Source organism: Folsomia candida, unplaced genomic scaffold (genome assembly GCF_002217175.1).
Source record: "Folsomia candida strain VU population unplaced genomic scaffold, ASM221717v1 Fcan01_Sc002, whole genome shotgun sequence".
NCBI lineage: Eukaryota > Metazoa > Arthropoda > Collembola > Entomobryomorpha > Isotomidae > Folsomia > Folsomia candida.
This window is the reverse complement of record NW_019091194.1, coordinates 3084845-3104882: the sequence shown is the minus strand read 5'-3', so window position 1 is coordinate 3104882 and position 20038 is coordinate 3084845. Positions and strand designations below refer to the sequence as shown.

The 20038-nt window shown below is 37.0% G+C and overlaps 3 protein-coding genes and 1 long non-coding RNA gene across 9 annotated transcripts; 3 read left to right on the top strand and 1 right to left on the bottom strand.

Moving 5' to 3' along the window:
• Positions 1 to 310: 310 nt before the first annotated feature.
• LOC110844031 (peptidyl-prolyl cis-trans isomerase) lies at positions 311 to 2662 on the top strand. 2 transcript variants are annotated; one of them, XM_022090125.2, is made up of 5 exons: positions 311 to 429; positions 1243 to 1544; positions 1925 to 2141; positions 2217 to 2231; positions 2322 to 2662. In XM_022090125.2, exons 2-5 carry the CDS (start codon positions 1245 to 1247, stop codon positions 2513 to 2515), a joined length of 726 nt encoding a protein of 241 aa, XP_021945817.1. In that variant the 5' UTR covers positions 311 to 429; positions 1243 to 1244; the 3' UTR covers positions 2516 to 2662. The 2 variants fall into 2 exon arrangements, with proteins under 2 accessions (XP_021945817.1, XP_021945818.1); XM_022090126.2 differs by lacking the exon at positions 311 to 429 and having other exon boundaries at positions 1239 to 1544.
• A 444-nt stretch (positions 2663 to 3106) lies between these two features.
• On the top strand, positions 3107 to 10166 carry LOC110845224 (phosphatidylinositol 3-kinase regulatory subunit gamma). 4 transcript variants are annotated; one of them, XM_035848529.1, is made up of 14 exons: positions 3107 to 4045; positions 4128 to 4611; positions 4699 to 4764; positions 4847 to 5064; positions 5184 to 5312; positions 7007 to 7226; positions 7311 to 7412; positions 7552 to 8167; positions 8264 to 8434; positions 8534 to 8948; positions 9024 to 9049; positions 9127 to 9384; positions 9465 to 9623; positions 9729 to 10166. In XM_035848529.1, the coding sequence occupies exons 2-14, from the start codon at positions 4365 to 4367 to the stop codon at positions 9943 to 9945; spliced, it is 2844 nt and encodes a 947-aa protein (XP_035704422.1). In that variant the 5' UTR covers positions 3107 to 4045; positions 4128 to 4364; the 3' UTR covers positions 9946 to 10166. The 4 variants fall into 4 exon arrangements, with proteins under 4 accessions (XP_035704422.1, XP_021947292.1, XP_035704423.1 ...); XM_022091600.2 differs by having other exon boundaries at positions 3108 to 4045; positions 7609 to 8167; positions 9729 to 10164; XM_035848530.1 differs by lacking the exons at positions 3107 to 4045; positions 4128 to 4611; positions 4699 to 4764; positions 4847 to 5064; positions 5184 to 5312 and adding exons at positions 5883 to 5969; positions 6208 to 6760 and having other exon boundaries at positions 9729 to 10163.
• LOC110845223 lies at positions 10047 to 17136 on the bottom strand. The gene is made up of 21 exons (XM_022091599.2): positions 16439 to 17136; positions 16280 to 16358; positions 15853 to 16194; positions 15755 to 15776; positions 15628 to 15671; positions 15462 to 15537; positions 15247 to 15398; positions 15025 to 15149; positions 14718 to 14933; positions 14037 to 14624; positions 13891 to 13954; positions 12708 to 13793; positions 12522 to 12624; positions 11691 to 12450; positions 11384 to 11610; positions 11109 to 11288; positions 10884 to 11006; positions 10738 to 10810; positions 10575 to 10661; positions 10461 to 10482; positions 10047 to 10362 (listed from the first exon to the last, which is right to left on the bottom strand). The coding sequence occupies exons 3-21, from the start codon at positions 16093 to 16095 to the stop codon at positions 10198 to 10200; spliced, it is 4356 nt and encodes a 1451-aa protein (XP_021947291.1). The 5' UTR covers positions 16096 to 16194; positions 16280 to 16358; positions 16439 to 17136; the 3' UTR covers positions 10047 to 10197.
• Positions 17137 to 17746: 610 nt separating this feature from the next.
• LOC110845050 lies at positions 17747 to 19727 on the top strand. 2 transcript variants are annotated; one of them, XR_004833845.1, is made up of 4 exons: positions 17747 to 18619; positions 18683 to 18809; positions 18975 to 19011; positions 19072 to 19727. It is a non-coding gene; the product is annotated as an uncharacterized LOC110845050 (long non-coding RNA). The 2 variants fall into 2 exon arrangements; XR_002547485.2 differs by lacking the exon at positions 17747 to 18619 and having other exon boundaries at positions 18628 to 18809.
• Positions 19728 to 20038: the final 311 nt, after the last annotated feature.

Here is a 20038-nt window from a genome sequence, read left to right as displayed (position 1 = left end):
GGCGTCCATTACATGTGGATTTTAGAGAAATGCAATGACATAATTTGATAATGATTTTAATTAGAAAAAAATTTTAGAAAATTTAGAGGAAATTATAGCATGCAAAATTATTTTAAAAGGAGGGGTTTCATAAGTTTGGCATAAATTTGTTTTGTGATTAATTAGATTGGATTAATTGGATATTAGTAAAATTTATTTGGATGGATGCAAGTTGAAACTTTTGAATTACTATTTCAGTCGTATAACTATTTAATTGGGCAATGTTGACGAACTTTATACGAGGATGAGACAGATCAGATGATGCAGTAACTTCTGTACGGAGATGATAATAACATGATGCAAACTTGAACAAAAAGCCGGTTAAATTTCTTCTTCTGCTGGGAAAGAAGTTTTCTAAAGTTTTATCGGAACAGAAGCCATCGTATTAAAGTAAGTTTTATCATTTTATTTCTTCATAGAATTTTGAGCATTTTGTTAATTTAGAGAATACATCTTTATCTAAATTCAGGCCACGAATTTATTCACCGTTATGAATAAAGCCGACCATGCATTTGTACTAAATCCTACTAAATCCCTTTCAGTGGAAAGTTACCGGAATTTTCTCAAGAAATTCCTCTCCTATTCTTCTAACTAACTATTAGTACCTTTTAGGCAAAGGTAATCCTCCTCCTCCTAAATAAAACTCACCTTTTTCTTTCCTTGAACTCAACCGGCATTATTTCACAGGCATGCATTCATTCCTTCTTCCACTAATTCTATAATTCTCTACCCCAAAAGCATTAAGCAATACATTTCCCAGTATATCCTCTTATTGTCTGTCTGTAATTGATAATAACGTCTCTATTAAAACATTTCGCACAAAAGTATTATAAGCGAATGCAATATAGTTTCCGTCGCTTCTTCTTTCTTCATCATCCTCCGAGTTGAGCCGATCACTGCACGCAACTGCAGGACTCCGCCCTCCCAAGAAGACAAAGCGTGTACTGTATTTTTATCCAGGAAAATTTTCCACAACTTTCTTTCCTAAAGTAGTCTCCATGAAATTCCAGTCAAGACAAAGAATGACACCAATTCCCTCCCCACTAGGGGAGAAAGCCCATAAAAAATCTAGGGAAATCGTAGAACTAACAAATTAATGGGAGTAGATCTTATAAAATTTTGAAAAACTGGTGAAATTTTATGAACCATGAGGTACGACGTGAAATGTGAAGCATGTCTGATTTCTGTGTCTCATGGAGGTAGATATGAGCGTAGCTGCGCTTCGTCGTGCTGTTTGGAGCGGAGTTAACGTCAGTCGGGGTGGCTACGGGCCTTCCTTTGTCCTTCAACCGCACGCCGCCACCACCACCACCGGCAAGCACACTTGGGCCGCCCAACAAGCCACCACTTCAATCTCGTCAAGTCAGTCATCTCTTCAACTCTTTCGGAACAACTGCTGCAATTACTCGACAAAAAAAAGTGATAAGAAACCTGCCGCCATGCCAGTCCGAGTATTTTTCGACATGACCGCCGATGGGGCGCCGGTGGGAAGGATTACGATGGAGGTAAGAAAAAACGGTTAAAAAAACTTGGTCAATTTGAAGGAGAGAGGACAACTGTCAATTTGCCGGTAGTACTGCTTCTTTGTGGATGGAAATTTCTAGTTAGGTAGCCATCAATCACGAGATGGTTGGGTGAGGAGGCATGTTATGTTAATGGGGTAGCATGATGGGATAAATATATGCGAATTATTTGGCAAATTGATGGATTAGAATAGATTCAAAGTTGGCTAATGTCAAATAGGATTAGCGTCACGACGTGACTTTTCCATTTGAATGTTCGCTCGGTTGGTTGTTTATGAATAAGATCGTTTCCGGTATCTGGGAAAATGTGGCATGTTTATAGTTGGCTTGGTTTATCCTACTTCTAGTTTTTTTCTTGACAGCTCCGTGATGACATCACCCCCAAGACGGCGGAGAACTTCCGAGCTCTTTGCACCGGAGAGAAGGGATTTGGCTACAAGGGGTCTACGTTCCACCGAGTCATCCCCAACTTTATGTGTCAAGGTGGTGACTTTACCCACGGAAATGGGACTGGAGGAAAATCCATCTACGGGGAGAAGTTTGCTGATGAAAACTTCCAACTTGTCCACACTGGACCAGGTATAACGATTAGACTAGAACAATTAAATCCTATTGCATTATATGCATACTAATTATAATTGTTGTTTTTACTAGGAATCATGTCAATGGGTAAGGAAAGGAACTGGAATTACAATATGCAACTGGTTTATGGTTTCTCCATACAGAGATAAGGGTAATTATAAACTTGTTCCTTTTTAGCTAATGCTGGACCGAACACCAACGGCTCTCAATTCTTCATCACCACGGCCAAGACTTCATGGTTGGACGGGAAACACGTTGTCTTTGGCTCCGTCGTGGATGGTATGGATGTCGTGAAAAAGCTCGAAGGTTACGGCTCCCAGAGCGGAAAGACCAATAAGAAGATCGTCATCGCCGACTCTGGACAACTTTAAGAAGTCTGCACTGTAGTAAATTCATCATTTATTACACACCTACCATATAATTCCTTCATCATTCATCTTTTGTGTGTTATTCATTTTGTTGAGATCAAATAAACAGTTCTCGAATTGAGTTAAACCCAGCCACCGTTATTGCTAAAATGTATGAATTGATTCCCATTGTATTCCAATTTCACGCGCTAATATGCCACAAAAGTCGTGAAACTCCCACCAATTTAACCTCAAAGTAAGTAATAAACAATAATGGTTATTTATGTTTATCTATCTCGTGATTCATTCATATGCACTTTACACGAGTTTATGCGTGCCTAATTACTCTTCCCATTCTGACTAATGTAACAGGTTAATGCTTTTCATATTGACCACCACCATCCATCCATATCAACGCCACACGATTACATTAATAAAACAAAGGCTTACTTTTTTAATGGGAGGAAAAAGCAACCCGAGCAGTTCTTTTTCCATAAGTCCTTCTACACGAATAATATAGAGAAAGATCCAGAGGGACCCACCATCTCGTCGTCACGTAATATGTACTACTATTATGCAACTTATACAACTTTTCTCTGTGCTCCTCTTGTTCTATTCTATTCAATAGGACCACATTTTTTGCTCCTCAATTCTCTATCTCTGCCTTATACGAACATAAATAAACATTAAAGAATTTTCTCATCTCATCCAATCCAGTCCACTTCTACTGCACCACACACCACGACTACGCTATCGTTTATTATACGAGGTGTAATATATGGGCTGGTTTGGTTTTTAGTTTGTTGGGCATAAAGGATTCATTCTTTCTGTAGCAGTGTACGGCTGACGATTGATAAGAACGAGCACCACAATCTTGAAGAGCATTTAACTTAGTTACTTACTGTACAGCAGAAGAATATATACAAGGAGAAAAATTTACTCAGAAAATGTAAATAGTTTAGCTAGGTATTAACAGATTTTGTATTTATACTTCTTCACAAGAGAAGAAGAACAAACACTAACCATTGCATTTCGATTGATTGAGAAGCGAAGCGACGAAAAAAAGTTGCAGCCATAATAAACCTTAAAAGAAACAAAAAAATAACCATATTACAATGATATTATTATTATGTATCGCACCGCTGCTGGGGTCATAATAACAGCGATACGTAATATCGACAAGTTAATTTAAAGAAAATCAGACAACAAAGAGAAAAGGAAATAATAAATTACCATGAGTAAATAAAACTTTTGGGTGACTGACATGAATACCAAGACATTATGCATTGCTACCGCAGAAATGTATAACAACTGTATGAAAATTTGTGTCAATTCTCATAATTGGGATTGCACAGTGACAGAAATGTTGCTACCGCAGAAATGTATAACAACTGTATGAAAATTTGTGTCAATTCTCATAATTGGGATTGCACAGTGACAGAAATGTCAAGACTTGTTAATCCGAAGAAAAGTTCAAATACTGGAAGGATTATTGTTGTGATGATGTGATATACTTAAGGAAGAATCGAGGCTTATATTCTTAGTGATATTAAGGTAATTACATAAAAATATGCAAACTGCCATCAGTTATTTGCATTTGCATATAAAACTTAAATTTGTATGATTTTACATGTAGGACAAAGTACCTAGAAGAAATACTTTCAGCTATTTACTACTGCATATACGACTCTCTGTATCGGACTCTCTAATACAGAAAACAAAGATTTATACTTATTTAGCAAGTATTTAGGATACATTTTTTATCAAGAATAACCTGACACCCAAAGACAGCCAACCAAATTTAAACCAAACGCACGATATAATGATTGAAATCTGAAGAGAGGCTATAAAATAACACAAACTGACTGAAAGGATGAATCGCCACGGTCACCTCAACTCGATATCTTCCTCATCATCGTCCCAACAAACGGCCGACGATTCTGGATATGTGGGGTCACCGACACCCCCAAATCACACCCACCAACAACAGCAACCACAGAATACTGACTATGGGAATAATACAGAAAACATGATTATCATGCAAAAGTCGCATCAATTTAATGAAAATGACGATGATGACGAGTTTGCCTACTTTTTGACACCAATTATTTGCCAATTTTGTAAGAACCAGTTGCATACCTTTGCATATGTATAAATCTTTGAAGCATGGATATTAAAATTGATTCACTGTATTGTTTCAATCATAGGCTGGGACTTTATAACTGTGACATCAACCGTGAAATCTAACAAGAAAATTGGTGTAAAGTGCGAAGGTACTTTATTAGCTTTATTACACAATGCATTCCGCAATTTGACTACATTTTCATGTAAATAATCCCTCTTTTGTACTCCCAGATTGCCAAAAATGTTTCCATACATCCTGTCTCCGAGCCTATCGAAACATACCTGCATATACGAAATCTTCCACAAAATCCAAATTTATGAAGACGCATCGCCTCTCTGGGGGAAACAACGAGCAAGAGCTAATCGTGCGCACACCGGACATAAATTCTATTGAAAATTGCTCATTCTATTCAACCGAGAATAATTACGTCTGTCTCAATAAGTTTTCTGTGAGCATAATAATATAAATTCTATCTAATCACCAATCAACTTTTATGAGAAGGGGAAACTATTTCTTCATGTATTATGAAATAAATCCATTCATTACTAAATTATCATTTATTCACAGCCCCCGGAAGAGTGGTCCCCACGCGTCGTGTCGGAATGGCTTGTTGCCAACAACTTTTATGATATTGTCCACTACTTGGAGAATGTGGATGGTGCACAGCTACTTAACCTTGATGAACCGACGATTAAGGTATTATTTTACACTATTTGACTAATACTTTAAACTTATAAATTAGTTACATTGCATTCCCATCCCCATCATAAGAAGAAGTTACCAATAATCATGCAAATCACTGTATTCACCTCTCATCTCAATAAATCTCATCTAATCTTTGATAATATTACAAATGGAATGAGCTCCATCGAATTGAATAGAACAAATTTCTTTAAGAATACCCAAATCAACTACGCATAACACCATCCAAATTTCATACTTTAGTGTTTAGGAGGAACGTTTTTAAACTTGTGCCTTTCATAAAATAGAAGGAGGTCACTTACCTCAGAGACTCAGACTGGACAGAAGGGAGCCAGTCAGCCAGGGATTAAAAGTTACAAAATAATAATGAATCGCATTATTGAATATTGATGAAATTAATAATGGAGATAAAAGTTGGTTGGAGAGCCAGGAAAGCTGGAACCAATGATAAAAAAATATTATGAGCTTTCCTCAATAGAATAAGAAATTCTCCAAATCTCGAAACGTTCGTCGTCCACATGGGTTCTCATCTCAGGTATTTCATTCTATGGCACATTCAACTTGCATCACTTTACTCGTGGTCTGTCTGCACGCTGCCACATATTCATTCGTCTTCGTCTCTTCGGTGAGGTGACAGTGACGAGATTTTTGGTCGCGGATTTTTTCCTTCCTAAATAAAATCCTCTAAACTGTTTTAAAAAATTTCAAACTTTTAAAAAGAAATATATTAGATGGAAATAAGTCTCTCTCTCAACGAGGGACGAAAGTAACGTTTTTATTCCAAAAACGGAGTTAATATTTTGTTTAGAGACAAATTTCATTTCAAGCACTGAAAGTTTGGAGTTAGTTAAAGTTTAGAGGATTTTTTAAATGCAGCTTAAAATTGTAGTGAGGTTGACCTGCCTCTGATTTTTCGTGAAAAAGTCTTGCTAAATCTTGGTGGAGAAAAGAACTTGAGACAGTTTATTAAACTTGAAGATTGACTACGTGAGCTAATGCCCAGCTTAGAGAAAAGTTAGAAATAATAATGATTGAAGAAAAACGACTCTTGGTTATCAACAACAAACAACCTCCCTGACAGGACGCCAAGTATTAGCTAGTTAACAATTTTTTTCAAAGCATATCTTGACCCGTCCAAAATTTAACCTTTAGTTTATGTAGTAAAAATATCGGCAATCGTGAAGTAGTTTTCCGTAGAATAGTTATTTTTAAGAAAAAAACATGCTAAGGTTAGGTCAATGAGGATATAATTATTTAGCAGAGAGGGTGGGCCAAGGCGTACTTAAAGGGTTAAAGTAGGGCTAGTTCACCGTGAAGTAAGGGCACCGTTAGTTAGAAGAGATACTGAAATCATGGGGAACGTGGCGACGAAGTACATACCGAAGAAGTGTCCAAGGGCGATACCGAATGACTACGCGAAATTACCAGTGGCGAAATCAAGGGTGAGTCAAATCTCAGAGCAACAGAATCACGCTCACACAAATCAAAAGGTTTGAGATAGTTCATAATTAAATGATTATTCTGTTAATAATCGTTCAAATCGTAAAATTTCATATGCCATATGCACTCACTTATTGCCATTTTTAGTATCAATTTAGCAAGTCGGATTGGATAACACATAAATTGCCTAATAAAGCATTTATTTGCCATTAGCCATTACTTATCAACTTTGTTTTTTATATGTCTAGGCGTTTGGACTTGTCGACGCCTTTGCTGTAGCATCACTTCAAGCTGCTGTGGCTGAACTGAAACGTCCCTCTGCATCTGACGACTACTATGACCACCTTTCCTACGGTTCCACTACCCATGACCACTCCTTCATTCAGATGACCTTTTCCACAATTACCAATTGTGACCAGTGTAAGAAAGTGTTGAACGGATTGTACCACCAAGGATTGATCTGCAGAGGTATTAAAAAATATATACCCCATGACTTAACATCTTTGAATAAGTATTAAATGATGCTAATCTCGAGTATATTTTAAAATTTAGGTTGCGGAATGATTTCTCATAAACACTGTGTTGTGCTGGGGTTGCCTCAATGCACACATACTGCGCAAACTGGAAGTCGACTTCATTACATGCATTCCAAAGGTAAAGCGACCGATCAATTAAAATTTATAATAACAAATAATTAAAACTAAATGACAACATAATTTAATCTTTTTCTTGCTGCTCCTCTCATCTTGATGGGTTGACTAATAATTGGTTGATTTAATGCTATTTTGAGTAGTCGACATGAAAGTGGTTGATCGTTTAATCAATGAATCTATGATTTCTCCTTCCCCAGCTACTGGAACGTTGCTGACCTTGTCGTATGAACCAACTTCGACGGATCACGCTCCTCCCATCTTTACTGCGTTGATTTTTAACTTGGAGGCTCGGATTGCTGGTGAGATGGGAAACTTTGCGCAGTTGTTCAACCCCATGTATCAGTCCCAGACGAATTTGCTACCCGTACTGACTGAAATGTACAACATGAACCCTGGGCAGTCACTTACCAATCAACTCCAAACTCAACCCCTGGCTCTTATTACACAGTCGATCCGCACTTATCTCCGTGAACTGCCAGAGCCTCTTATTCCGACAGACTTGTATCAAGACTTTATTCAAGTGGGGAAGGGTCAAATCGACTCCGACGCGCGACTCATGATGAGCAAGCTGATCAATAATCATCTTAACATACATCACTCGAGAACGGTGCAGTTTTTTGGGATGCATTTGGCTCGCATTGTACGGATCGTTCAAGAATTTTCTCACAATAATCCTGGTATTCAAATTGACCCAGAAGCCATCCTGTCAACATTTTATGCCGGAGTTTTCCTCCGTCCAAGCTATAACAATATATTGTAAGTATAATATTGTATCAAAATATGTATGCATATAGAAGTATAATTATTGGGACAAGTAAATGTTCATTCATAATTTTGATTGCCGTTTTTTAGACAAATTTTGGACAATGGAAAAATTCATGTACGCCTAGTCTCACTGTTGATTGAGCTGTATTACAAATATCCGCAAACCCGCACCCCACATCAGCAAAAGCAGCCACACAATAAGACTGATATTAACAAGGATCTTGTAGAATATGAATGGTACTGGGAAGGTTGTAACAGGTAACTACTAGTGCATTTACATAGTTATGAATATTTCATTTAAATCAAGTATACAAATTACTTGGATAATAATGATGACAAAACTTTTCACTTTTCCAGGGAAGAGGTGCTGGAGAAATTGTTTGACTCACAGGATGGTTCCTTCCTTGTTCGGGACGCTTCCACTAAAGCTTTTGGAGAATATACACTGACCGTTCGCCACGCTCAAACTACGCGATTGCTTCGCATTTCATACAAAAATGGAAAATACGGACTCTATGAACCATTTACGTTCAACTCTGTAACTGAGCTTATTTCCTACTACTCCCAACACTCTCTTGCAGAATATAACAATTCCGTGGATGTCAAGCTACTCTATCCTGTATCAAAATATGACAAGAGTGAAGAGGATGAAGATAAGGACAAGTTGCTATTGTTGCTGGGCGAAGTTTCACGAGATTTTCTTTTAAAGTCACGCTACCTTGAACTTCAGTCCCAAATGTACTCTCAGACTTCGGATGAAATTAAATTCAAGGTATGCAGTAATGCAATATTTGTTTGTGATTATCTAATTTTTGGTTAATTGACTTTTTTGTGAACTTAAAAATAGAAACAAGCCTCGGATGCTTTTGACAGGTAAGCAAAGATTAAATTGGCCGAAATTATTTAATTAAATCAATTTACTTGACCTCAGTACATTTTATTTGTTTCAGCGCGATTCAATTTTTCCAAGAACAAATTCAAGTTCACAAATCAGTCCAATCTCAAACCACTGATCAAATCGAGTTAAAGGAGTTAGAAGATAATTTTGGCTATTTGAAACGGAAAATGACCACGATGGAAGAGTCACGAGAACAATTACAGCAGTCGCTTCAATTGCAATCCGCATATGCACGACTAGTAGAACAAGAGATCATAACTCTGAAGCCACAGCTTGCACATCTTAGGAAGCAACGTTCTCGAATTGTCAAGTAAGATTTACAAGATAACGCAATTCACCTTCGAGGAGTAAAATTTGATTGAGTATCACTAATTCTAATTGCTACTTTAGACGGCTGGAGCATTTGCGTGCTGATAACATCGAGTCTGCATTGTCCCCCTCAGCCATGGTTGACATCTGGGATGAGAAGCTGTGGTATAGTCAAGATGCGTCACGACAGGAAGCTCAATCTCTTCTCAAGGGCAAGCCAGAGGGGACTTTCCTCGTGAGGTTAGTTTTACAAAATAATATATATATGCAACTCTTGAGACTTGTAAAATACAATTCTAAACTACATTCGATGATTAATGTTTTGTATTTTTTTATGTCCTACAGGAAATCATCCAAAGGAGAGTTGGCCCTGTCACTGATTGTTAATGGAGGTGTGGTTGGTCATTGCATAATTTATGAATCCACAGTTGGATTTGGGTTCACCAGTCAAACTACTTACTTCCCATCGCCAAAGTCTCTTATACTGTACTACTCGGCCCACTCCCTAGCTGAGTTTAATCCTCATTTGGTGACCTGTCTCAAGTATCCTGCTTTCATGTAATTTATATAAAGCCATTGCCAATGTAGTTTAATGAACAACTATATTATTCTTATTAATATTATTAATTTAAAGAATTTGATAATTTAAAGAATTTGCTATAGTCAAATTTTTCGCAACGTTTATTTCAGTATCTTGGATAATTAATTACAAAAAAATGTTTTCCTTACTTTAATCGATACATCGACTAAATAAAACTTAATATTCATTGCATCACCACCACACAATTATGCTTTTTCTCTTCTCTCTGCATTACTACATGAGTAACATGATCTCTCCTGTATTCGTTCCGTACACAAGTCCCATGCCAGGAGTGCGCAAAAAATGCATACAATTTATAGCCATCACACTCCCCGTATTTTCTGCATAAAGGTCTCGAACTGGGGTCAGGGTACCGTTCTTTCCTCGCATGCTCAGTATCTTTACAGAAATTAAACAAAATTGTCATAATTTAGGAAACTAGAATCATAATGAATAAATTTTTGAGTAAAGCTGACAAGCTAATTTTAGTTCATTACCTGTCCAATGTTTCGTCCAGTACTATTTTTAAAGGAAGAAAATAATTAAAAAAATTCTCAATATTCCCCAGCCAAATGAAAAAGTGAATAAATGAATTAAGTAATATTCCACACCTGTTTCCTTGCTGAACAAACCGATACATTGGCCCACGACCCGCATAACCAACACAGATGTACTCGGAACTTGGACTGATACTCACACTGGAAGAAAAATTCAGACGATGCAATTACTGACTCGAAATTGAATTACTATCGTTAAAGTTGTGTAATAGCTCACCTGACTGTGTTCTGATCAAAATGATACACGAATAACAAATCGCCAAGATTTTCAGAGCGTAAGCTGTAAACTCCTGTAATATTTTAATAATTAATTAATAATTAAATATCATTAAATTAGCAGGGTTGGTTGCTTTGAGCAAATACCGAGGGATGAGTATGCGCCAGAATCTGATGGTTGGAGGACAGCGAGGAAATCGGAATTCTTACTGACATCCAAACATGCGTCAGAGTGTAGTGAACATTCGCGAACGACAATATTGGAGTGGCCTGTGGGAACAATTTTATTCATTTGATTATGACCACACAATATTACTGCACAACAAAAAGAAATTGTGCAATACGTATATTTGGTAACAATTAGTTGCTTACGCTTGCTGATGTCAGGAACCAAAAATTGGCTAAAGTCCCAACGTTGAACTCGACTGGATAAAAAGGATGTCGTAGTAGCGTCCAAATGGTAATACGAAGCGGAATGAGGTGGAAGTGGGGGAGGCACGTTTGATCCAGAAACTGAGGATGATGACCCAGATCCATTTAAAGTTGCCCTCGCTATAATCAATGTGTAAAAATAATTAAGCTATTTACTTTGCTGTCATGCAATAAAATTGAATCATAACTACATATCTAGGATTAAAATTCCTTACGTGTTATGAGGATTTCTGGATTGTAAGGTTGAAAAAATCTGGAAGCATCTTCATCGTCTCTTTCGCCTATCCTTGGTCCAATTTGATTGCTGGTTATATCCCGAGTTCTAGCACTAGTCCCAGAATCGACATTTCGTTGAATGGGCTGATTTGTGAAACGTCTTTGGCGTCTAATAACCCAGTGATGATGTGGCATGGCTCCACCATGGCTCCGATTTATAATCAATCTAGAACGTTATGAACAACCTTGTCAATTCAAATTCAAATTAAGCAAAAATTAAAAAAATTAAAAGATATGTTAGCTTACCCTTCATCAGGTCCCGGTCGACCATTATTACCACTAGGTCCTCCACTTGGTGTTTGAGTCGAACTGGAACTTGCACGTCCAGCAGTCCGTGACCAATTTGAATTGGCCATGAAGCTAATTCTTCGCTGGATGTCTTCCATTCTTTCTTGGCTGGTGGGTGTGTTGCTCCCACTGCTCGATGAACTGCTTCCGGATGACCCAGAACTAGTAGATGGATGATGATGATGGTAATGCAGGGATGAAGAAGGTCCCGGTATTGAACTACTGGCAGCCAAGTTATTTAAAGCAGTGCTGCTATTGAGGACTCGCTCAATCCTAGACTCCACAGGGCGTCGATTTATCAACAATTCGCTCGCCGTTGATGCCACAGTTTCAACTGCCAAACTTAATACTCTTCGATTATCATCGTCTGGTCCGTCGTGAAATTGGGAAACTCTTGGGACACCCATTCCTCTGAGATAATCATAACCACCTCCTGCTCCACTTGGACCTTGATCTCTTGCAAATGTGATGATTCTGCGGGGTTGTCGACTACGTCTACCACGCGGAGTCCCAAGTAATTGTTGACTAAAATATCGTTCCATTCCCTCCAAAAGCGGCGCAAGATACTCGACATAAATTACACCTCGGGTTCCACCCCCTCTCAGGTTTGTCACAGCCTCGAGAACCTGAATTCCTGGCTGCACGGTTCCTAATCGTACTCCAGAAACTTCAATATCTAACGAATTTGCGTCATAGCTTACGCGGACGCGTCGTCCACCTGGTTAAAAACATGAATTATTAAAGCACTATTAAATACAAATATAATATATTACAATTCGTTGGTCTTACGTGCGTTCTGGTTCGGAAATACAGTGATGGGTTGTTCATATCTCCGGACGTCACTGAGTGCCTCTTCCTCTCCTTGACTCATGCATGGCCAATAAATTCCAACCTAGTAAAAAATTATATTAACAATTCATCGATGGGGATATGTATGTAACTGGATGAAGCATGATTATCATGAATGTGTGTTACCTGAAAAATCTGCTGATTCGAGTCAAAATCATTGAAAAAGACGCTGATGGGGAATACAAACACATTAGACCCCAAACTGTCTCGTATTTCTTGACCGCTGGAAGTTTCATGACTGCTATAAACTGGCACCAATTCTGTATCCACGCGGATATAGAAACTTCTCACGAACGAGTTGTTGAGTCGATTCGGGACTTGATTCCGTTGATAATTTCTTCGAATACGAATATTTCTTCCACGACGCCCCTCTCGAACGGCACTGGGAACGAGGGCAAGACCAGAAAGGAAATTTCTTTGCCAATTTTCAGACATTTCGACATCTTCCGTCCCCCGAACTGAGAGAAAGACTCGCAGATTCAAGTCAGAATTGTTAGTGTTGCTCGAAATACTGGTTTCTGCCTGACGCTCGATTTCAACTCCTGGAAAACTTCGGGTACTCGTCGCCATCCCAGTGTCAAATGTTGGCCATTGTTCTAGCTCAATTTGACCCTCATCCTCAATCAGACATCGAGTTCTATTCCCAATCGGAAGGGGTTGCTGGTTGAGATTGAAGGGGCAATTGCGTGAGTGATGGTCAATAACAAATTCCCGAGTGACGACACGTCTGTTATCATTGTATCGCACAACGGGGGGAACTCGCATCCGGTCGGGATTTGAGTTAATGGAAATTCGAAAGAAGGAAGTGCTGTTTGAGGTGGAAGGTGAAATGCTTCGACGGGGTCGTAATTGTTCTTCTCTTTCTGGCGGGGCGGGAAGGTTATTTATATTACTAATAACGGTATTACTACTATTGTTTGTAGTATTAGTTTGTAGAGAGAGCAAGTTTGAAAGTGGGAGAGGAGGCGAATTTATTATTGGAGACGAGATTGGGGAAGAATTATTATTCGATGGAGTTGGATTTGTTGAGCTATTATAATTTAGAGGGTTACTGGCACTTGTGCTGGCGGTATTTGTAGTATTAGTGGTATTGGCATTATTGGTGCTGCTACTTGTTGTTTCTTGTGATCGCATCGCCGCCAAACTTCCTGTAGCCAAAGAAGTTAAAGTTGCACGAATTGAGTGTTGCAGTCTTCTAGTTTGATCTTGAAGCTGTGAAAATTATTTATGAACAAAGTAAGTCACTCATTTCTATAAGTTACTGCAATAAGTTGAAAATTGATGCCCTTTGATATGAATTAAAACTTACAACTTCTAGATGTTGTCGAATTTGTTGCAATTCCATGACATGTTGGGTCTCCATTGTAGGTGGGCTGTAATAAGTGTTCATATTAATAGAAAAACGTCTTTACCAATAGGTTTAGTTAGTAATTACGGATTTGATAGAATACCAACCTCGTTGATGGACCAAGACGAACTCGTTGTCTTGCTTGACTGCACAAGTTTTGCATTTCCAAAATGTTTTGTGCTAAGGCGTCAATACTTCCAAATTCCCTAGCAGTAGTAGAACTTGAAGCTAATCCTTGCGTTGTTGAACCGACAGAAGTGGAAGCAGAAGTCGTAGAAGAGGAAGATGACGATGATGAAGACGAAGAGGATGAAGCCAATGATTGATTTGGAGGTGCTGATTGACTAGGCGCTGTGGTCGATACACCAGGAGGACCAAAGCCTGGTTGGGAAGTTGTCGATGCTTGTGGCTGCAGTTGGGGTCGCATTAAGGATGGGGGCATAGGATAACATGTCCATAGTCTAGAGCTTGTGCTTGGACCTGGTCGTGGGGGGTCATCTCTATTACTGATGGGATGTCCAACACCTTCCCCATGTGCTGCATTATTTGTAAAGGCACCACCCCCTACAACAGATCCACCCTCTAGTTGCTGACCTCCGCTATTATTTGAGCCCAAAATTCGTGGAATTCGACTTCTTAGGAACGTGTGATAATGTTGAACCAAGTCTTCATAGTGAGTAACTAACTGACGATAGCTATAAAAATGAGTGAATAATTTTAGATTCATTTTGCATTTATGTAAGACAACCCAACGGCGAGTAGTAGAGTCATAAGTCAAATTTCTTTACCTTTCTTGGAAACGATCTTGCCTCTCTTCTAGTTCTTCTTGAATGTCGGGATCCAAATCTAGATCGCCAAGACCTCGAAGAATATTTATCGTTGGTCGATTAATAGTTGGATTTAGCACTCCACCTGGGACATGAATAGAATTTGCGGAAGGGGCAGTGGGAAAATTGGTAATTCCAGTGATTAAGGACTGGCCAGTTGAATCAAACCGCACCAATCTGCACAAATAAAATAGATGCATGTAGTAATTAACCTAACACTTGTGCATTATTATTAAAAGTTAATGAATAAATATGTAGTTGTGCATACCTGACTTTCTCTTTATTATTTTCAGTACAACATCTTGCCAAAGGCACATCTCCGCGTGACCAGTCCCAAAAGAGAACTTCGTTGAATGTCCCGATAGCTAGAAGGCGAACGGTTGGATGAAATGCCTAGAAAATTTTTAACAAAATTGATTATTTTTCAATATTAAACCATATTTTAAATTTCATTAAATTATAAGCAGCTAAAGTGACTATGTAAACTCACCAAACTTGCAATTACAGTACCACTATCAGTTATCAACAATTCACTTCCTCCTTTTAAATCCCAAACTCTAACATGGCCAGCCAAACAACCAGAAGCCAAAATATCACTTTGTGTAGGGTGGAAAACTACACACCAAGGTGTCCTTGGATGACCTAAACGGATAGTTAAGTCTTATGTAATAATATGTATTTTTATACAACTTAAACGTCACTCACCACTTAAAGTCTTGACGACCTTTCCACTCTTGATTTCACACACGTAGACATTATGATCCCCGTGGCAAGAAGCGACCTTGGTTTAAACGATTAAATAAATTATAATTAAATTACAAACATTCTATCAGTTCTTAAAAAACGACACAAAATCCGAAATTAACATTACCAACTTTCCGTCGACACTAAATGCCATGTGGAACGTTGTCCTTGCTGCAAAAAGATTTAATTTGAAATTTTGCTCTACCAATTACACTTTCCAATAATTTTTTATATAGATGTCATTATATACGTACCACCGGGAGGCAACTTGAATTTCTAGATAGGAACAAAAATGCAAATGAACGTCACTGGTTAAACAATTGAGGATAAGTAATATTGAATATCTACTTACACTTTTTGTTTGCAACTTTTTATTGCACGTGACTAAATTGTAGTCTGCCGTCGACGCAAAATTGTCAGAAACTAGCTTTTTGCCTACCACACATAGCTTCCTTCTTTTGTGGAAGGCATTGAATCCCATACTTCGATAACCCAACTCTATTGGAATCGGACAACCTCCACCGACATGTTCCAAAACCTTCTTAAGTTCCGGATCCTCCTCCTCCTTAAGTTCATTTTCTGTATCCATGTCCATCTTTGTTCAAAGCAGCAAGTCTTGTACTTGTAATAGCTAAATTTTCAAACTGCTGAGAATGAATAGTTGTAGTAGAAGTAGGACACGACACGATACAATCTATTGATTGAAAGAGTTAATAATAACAAACTTTAAAGGGACAATCAAATTTAAAATGCTCAAGGACAAACTTTGATGAACTTACCCGCTTTTAATAGATTAAAACCGTCAAATCTTCAACTCGTCAGTCATTATTAATCAGTACATTAATCAGTCAAGCCAAACTAAATAAAAAATTGCTCATGATGATATCCTACAAATTGTCAAGTAATCAATTTAGATATAAAATTTCTCAAAATCTTACCTATTTTACAAAACAACTCAAACCCCTCCTTTCATCACAGGATAACCCACGTAACTCGTATTATATCAACAATAAAGTATAAAATTAGTCTAATCCTACTCGTCAACCTTACTAATCACTATCCCTTTCAACCATCAATAAATAAAATAACTAATAGAGTTAACCTAAACTTCCTAAAACTTTAACCAACTTAAAAACTACGCCGAAGATATAAATATTTACTAATTTCACACCTACTATTCCCCCCTTTCATACCATATTCTACCAGTAAACTATACCTAACTAACTACCAATTAAACTCTTTCCTCTCAAGTTAACAAGACGTACGTGGGTAAGCCTACTAAATAAATACGTGATGATGATGTTCTGTTATTTTTAAATGGAGATCATCTGACTTAATATTTCATTCTCCATCACACTTTTTGCCTGGCCTTTCTCCAACACTGCGATATAATATACACACTGCTGCACTTGTTTGCGGACCGATTCGGCTGCTCGGTCCACAGAGAAGAAGATGAAGAAGTAGAGATGCGATGTTTTAAATAAATATTATTAGCGATGCATCTTCTCCAATTTTAAATTATTTTTTCAAAATAGTTTAAATTTTCAAAATTTTAATACAAGTAGGTAAATAAAAAAAGATTGTTATTTTACGGATTTCTAGGCTTTTACAGGTATGCTGTTGATCATTTCGGGGCAACTGTCTCCAGCCAGGTAGACAAAAATCTCATCATCATCTCAAGAGGCAATTTAACACTGCGGTGGTGGTGGTTTGTTGGCTAAAAAAGATGAGACGATGAGTTTCCTTATTTTTTGTGTGTGTAGTGAAGGGAGATGGATGGGTCCTTAGGTAAATTGTTATCATTGGGAAGTAAGTACATAAGTACCTCTATTTTTTGGGGCGCCGGTTTATTCTTGTTTCTTCTCCTTATCAAAATTTAATGGGTTTGAGACTTTGTTTAAATGTTTTTAGTAGCTTGTTGTAGGTAGAAAGAAATAAAGGGTGTGAGTTGACAGTGTATGTATACATACCTAATAAAATTTGTTTGTTTTTAGATTCTTGGAAATGTTTTCTTCAAAGTAGTTCATGTTTTTGTTCGGAGTTTAGTTTGTTGCGAAAAAAATCTTAAAAAATAAATTTTATTTATTTATATATACTTATGCTAAATTATTATTTTTTGCCAACGGCTTCATTGCATTACAATTTCATTTCATGAGGTATATTGGGATTGAAAATGAAAATGAGATTTCTTAAGTGTCCGTGTGACAATTACTTTTATTGTTTTACAAAATATACATAGTCGTAAACAAAGTAAAATAAGTAATATCGGCATATGTATGAAAGAAGAATTTGGATGACGCATATATTTAATTATATATTATTATTGGGTTGTTGACTGTTGAGAGTCTCAACTTGAGAATTTATATCTGGAAATCATTTCACCTTTTTTTGCAGTTGCACTTGGAATTATCTAGTAATAATTTATACAAGACGAAGTTTGATTGTATATTTAATTGAGTGATTTCAATTTATAATCTCAATTGATTGAAATTTAACAAAAACCGCAATTATTTATTTTTATCGCAAATTACATGCATAATATTAACCTTTTTCACCCACCGAAAAAATATTACTCTCGATTTTCGTATGTATACAAATTTATGTCAAAATTAATGGTTCATTTCATTACATGTGACAACGTTCACTTTTATAAAAATACTTAATCAAAACAGTCAACTGAATAAGAATTAAGTACTCAAACAATCTCATACAACAACAAAGTATCTATAAAAATTCTCACGATATGACATACATGACAAGCTCAAGTATAAGTGTCCTCATAAATATTAATCGTCTAGCTTGCGTCTGGCACAATGCAAATAGAGCAATATCTAATCGAACTCATTCTAGATAATCACCAACTAAGCAAATATTTACATGAATGCATTTTTACCCTTTGTTTTTCATTCGAATTATTAATTTAACATTGTTGTATGCCAGCAAATATGTACCTTTGTATTTACTACGTTCAACCCATTAATACCTATCTGAAGCCGAAGCCCTACCTCAAATAATTTAAGGTGACATATTTGCACAGTAAATCGAAATCATTAGTTTTTAGACAAATTAGTTCAATCAACACACATGTAATGTAACATTGAATTGATTGAGTTAGTTACGTAAGTAATAAAAAAGTGAGTATATCATCTATTATAATTATTGATTAAGAATCTCTCCCTTAGGATAATGTCAAAAAAAAACTTTGGCAATCTGATCAAAAAAGTGCCCTTTAATATCATTCTAATCACACGTTTCCATCCCCCCATTCGATTTGGGTTGTTATTCATAGATAACCTCAACACAAGTAAAGTAAGTAAGCACACACATCTTAAAAGCAAATGAATTGACCACGCCTCGATTACCATAATAATTTTTAACCGTATACCTGCTCGATGCATTGCATGCAAGTGCATGTGACCGAACAGTCAACCAACTTCCTAACAATTATTTAACGTTGCTTAACTCATTCATTAGGCATTTGCATTCTGATCCTGCGTACCGTGCCAGTAAAGTAAGTGGATCACTTTTCTTGAGACTATGCACTGCTAAAAGTGTGTGTGATAACTTGCAGGGATTGATTGATTTGATGGCGACTCCAGATTACCTCACCTTCCTCCCCAGCGATAAAAAGTTACAGAATGTTATACGCAGTGGACTTACATAAAAAATTGGGTGCAAGAATGGGATGAATTGATCCACTTAGTTAATTTATTTTGTCAGGAATGAATTGGTAAAAATTATTTGGATTTTTGCATACATAAATCTTACCAAGTACCAAGTAGCCAAAAAGGGTGACAAATATGGTGGGGACGTACATAACTATGTACATACCACAGAATTATACTAGTCAATCATACATACGTACGACTACCTTCATTCAGGTGATTTGAAACATGTAATTAGTCACGTATTCATAATATTTTTTAAATAAAGATGTCGCATTGCTTATCATTTTGCAACAATGTATCGTTACGTTCAATGTGTCTCGATGTTGTCAATTTTTAAGTTGAGGGTGATTTTTTAGTCTAGTTATGATTTAGTGGATTAGAAGAAAAGGGATTTATGTGTCATGTTAGACGTACTTATTGATACATCTTGTTTGCTTTCACTTCATCCCATGTAAGGTTTTTGTGTAATTATTAAACTTCTAGTTTTTTAAGGGAATTGTGTAAACTGTACGAATTACATGTAATAATCAACCAAGAAATAAATAATTATTAGTAGACATCTCTGCGGTTTTCGAGGATAATACTTGATTTATTGAAAAATTGCTAGCTTTCAGTGACCCACAGTCATCTTCATCAGAAATAAATAAGTTTTCTTATCTAATCTCCACACCCCCAGTAGAAGTCTTATGATGACGTTAGTATCGTGTACTTATGTATGTAAACTAAAATACACGCCCTAACTAACTAACTAACTATCTCTTGCTAGTCAAGTTTTATAACCCTGAACAACTGTAAAATTTTCCAGCAATTACTGCATAAAATTCATTTCGCAATAAGTGCTATATTGTGCCGACTTACATATTTGCGTGT

Bases quoted from the DNA above. Each gene is read 5' to 3' on its own strand.
- LOC110845223 (XM_022091599.2), bottom strand. From the start codon at position 16,095: ATGGACATGGATACAGAAAATGAACTTAAGGAGGAGGAGGATCCGGAA. The intron at 15,777-15,852 runs GTAAGTAGATAT...GTTCCTATCTAG, and splicing joins AAAAGTTGCAAACAAAAAGT to AAATTCAAGTTGCCTCCCGG. The intron at 11,611-11,690 runs GTAAGCTAACAT...ATAACGTTCTAG, and splicing joins CGACCGGGACCTGATGAAGG to ATTGATTATAAATCGGAGCC.
- LOC110844031 (XM_022090125.2), top strand. From the start codon at position 1,245: ATGAGCGTAGCTGCGCTTCGTCGTGCTGTTTGGAGCGGAGTTAACGTC. The intron at 1,545-1,924 runs GTAAGAAAAAAC...TTTTCTTGACAG, and splicing joins TGGGAAGGATTACGATGGAG to CTCCGTGATGACATCACCCC.
- LOC110845224 (XM_035848529.1), top strand. From the start codon at position 4,365: ATGAATCGCCACGGTCACCTCAACTCGATATCTTCCTCATCATCGTCC. The intron at 4,765-4,846 runs GTACTTTATTAG...TTGTACTCCCAG, and splicing joins AATTGGTGTAAAGTGCGAAG to ATTGCCAAAAATGTTTCCAT. The intron at 7,227-7,310 runs GTATTAAAAAAT...TTTAAAATTTAG, and splicing joins CCAAGGATTGATCTGCAGAG to GTTGCGGAATGATTTCTCAT.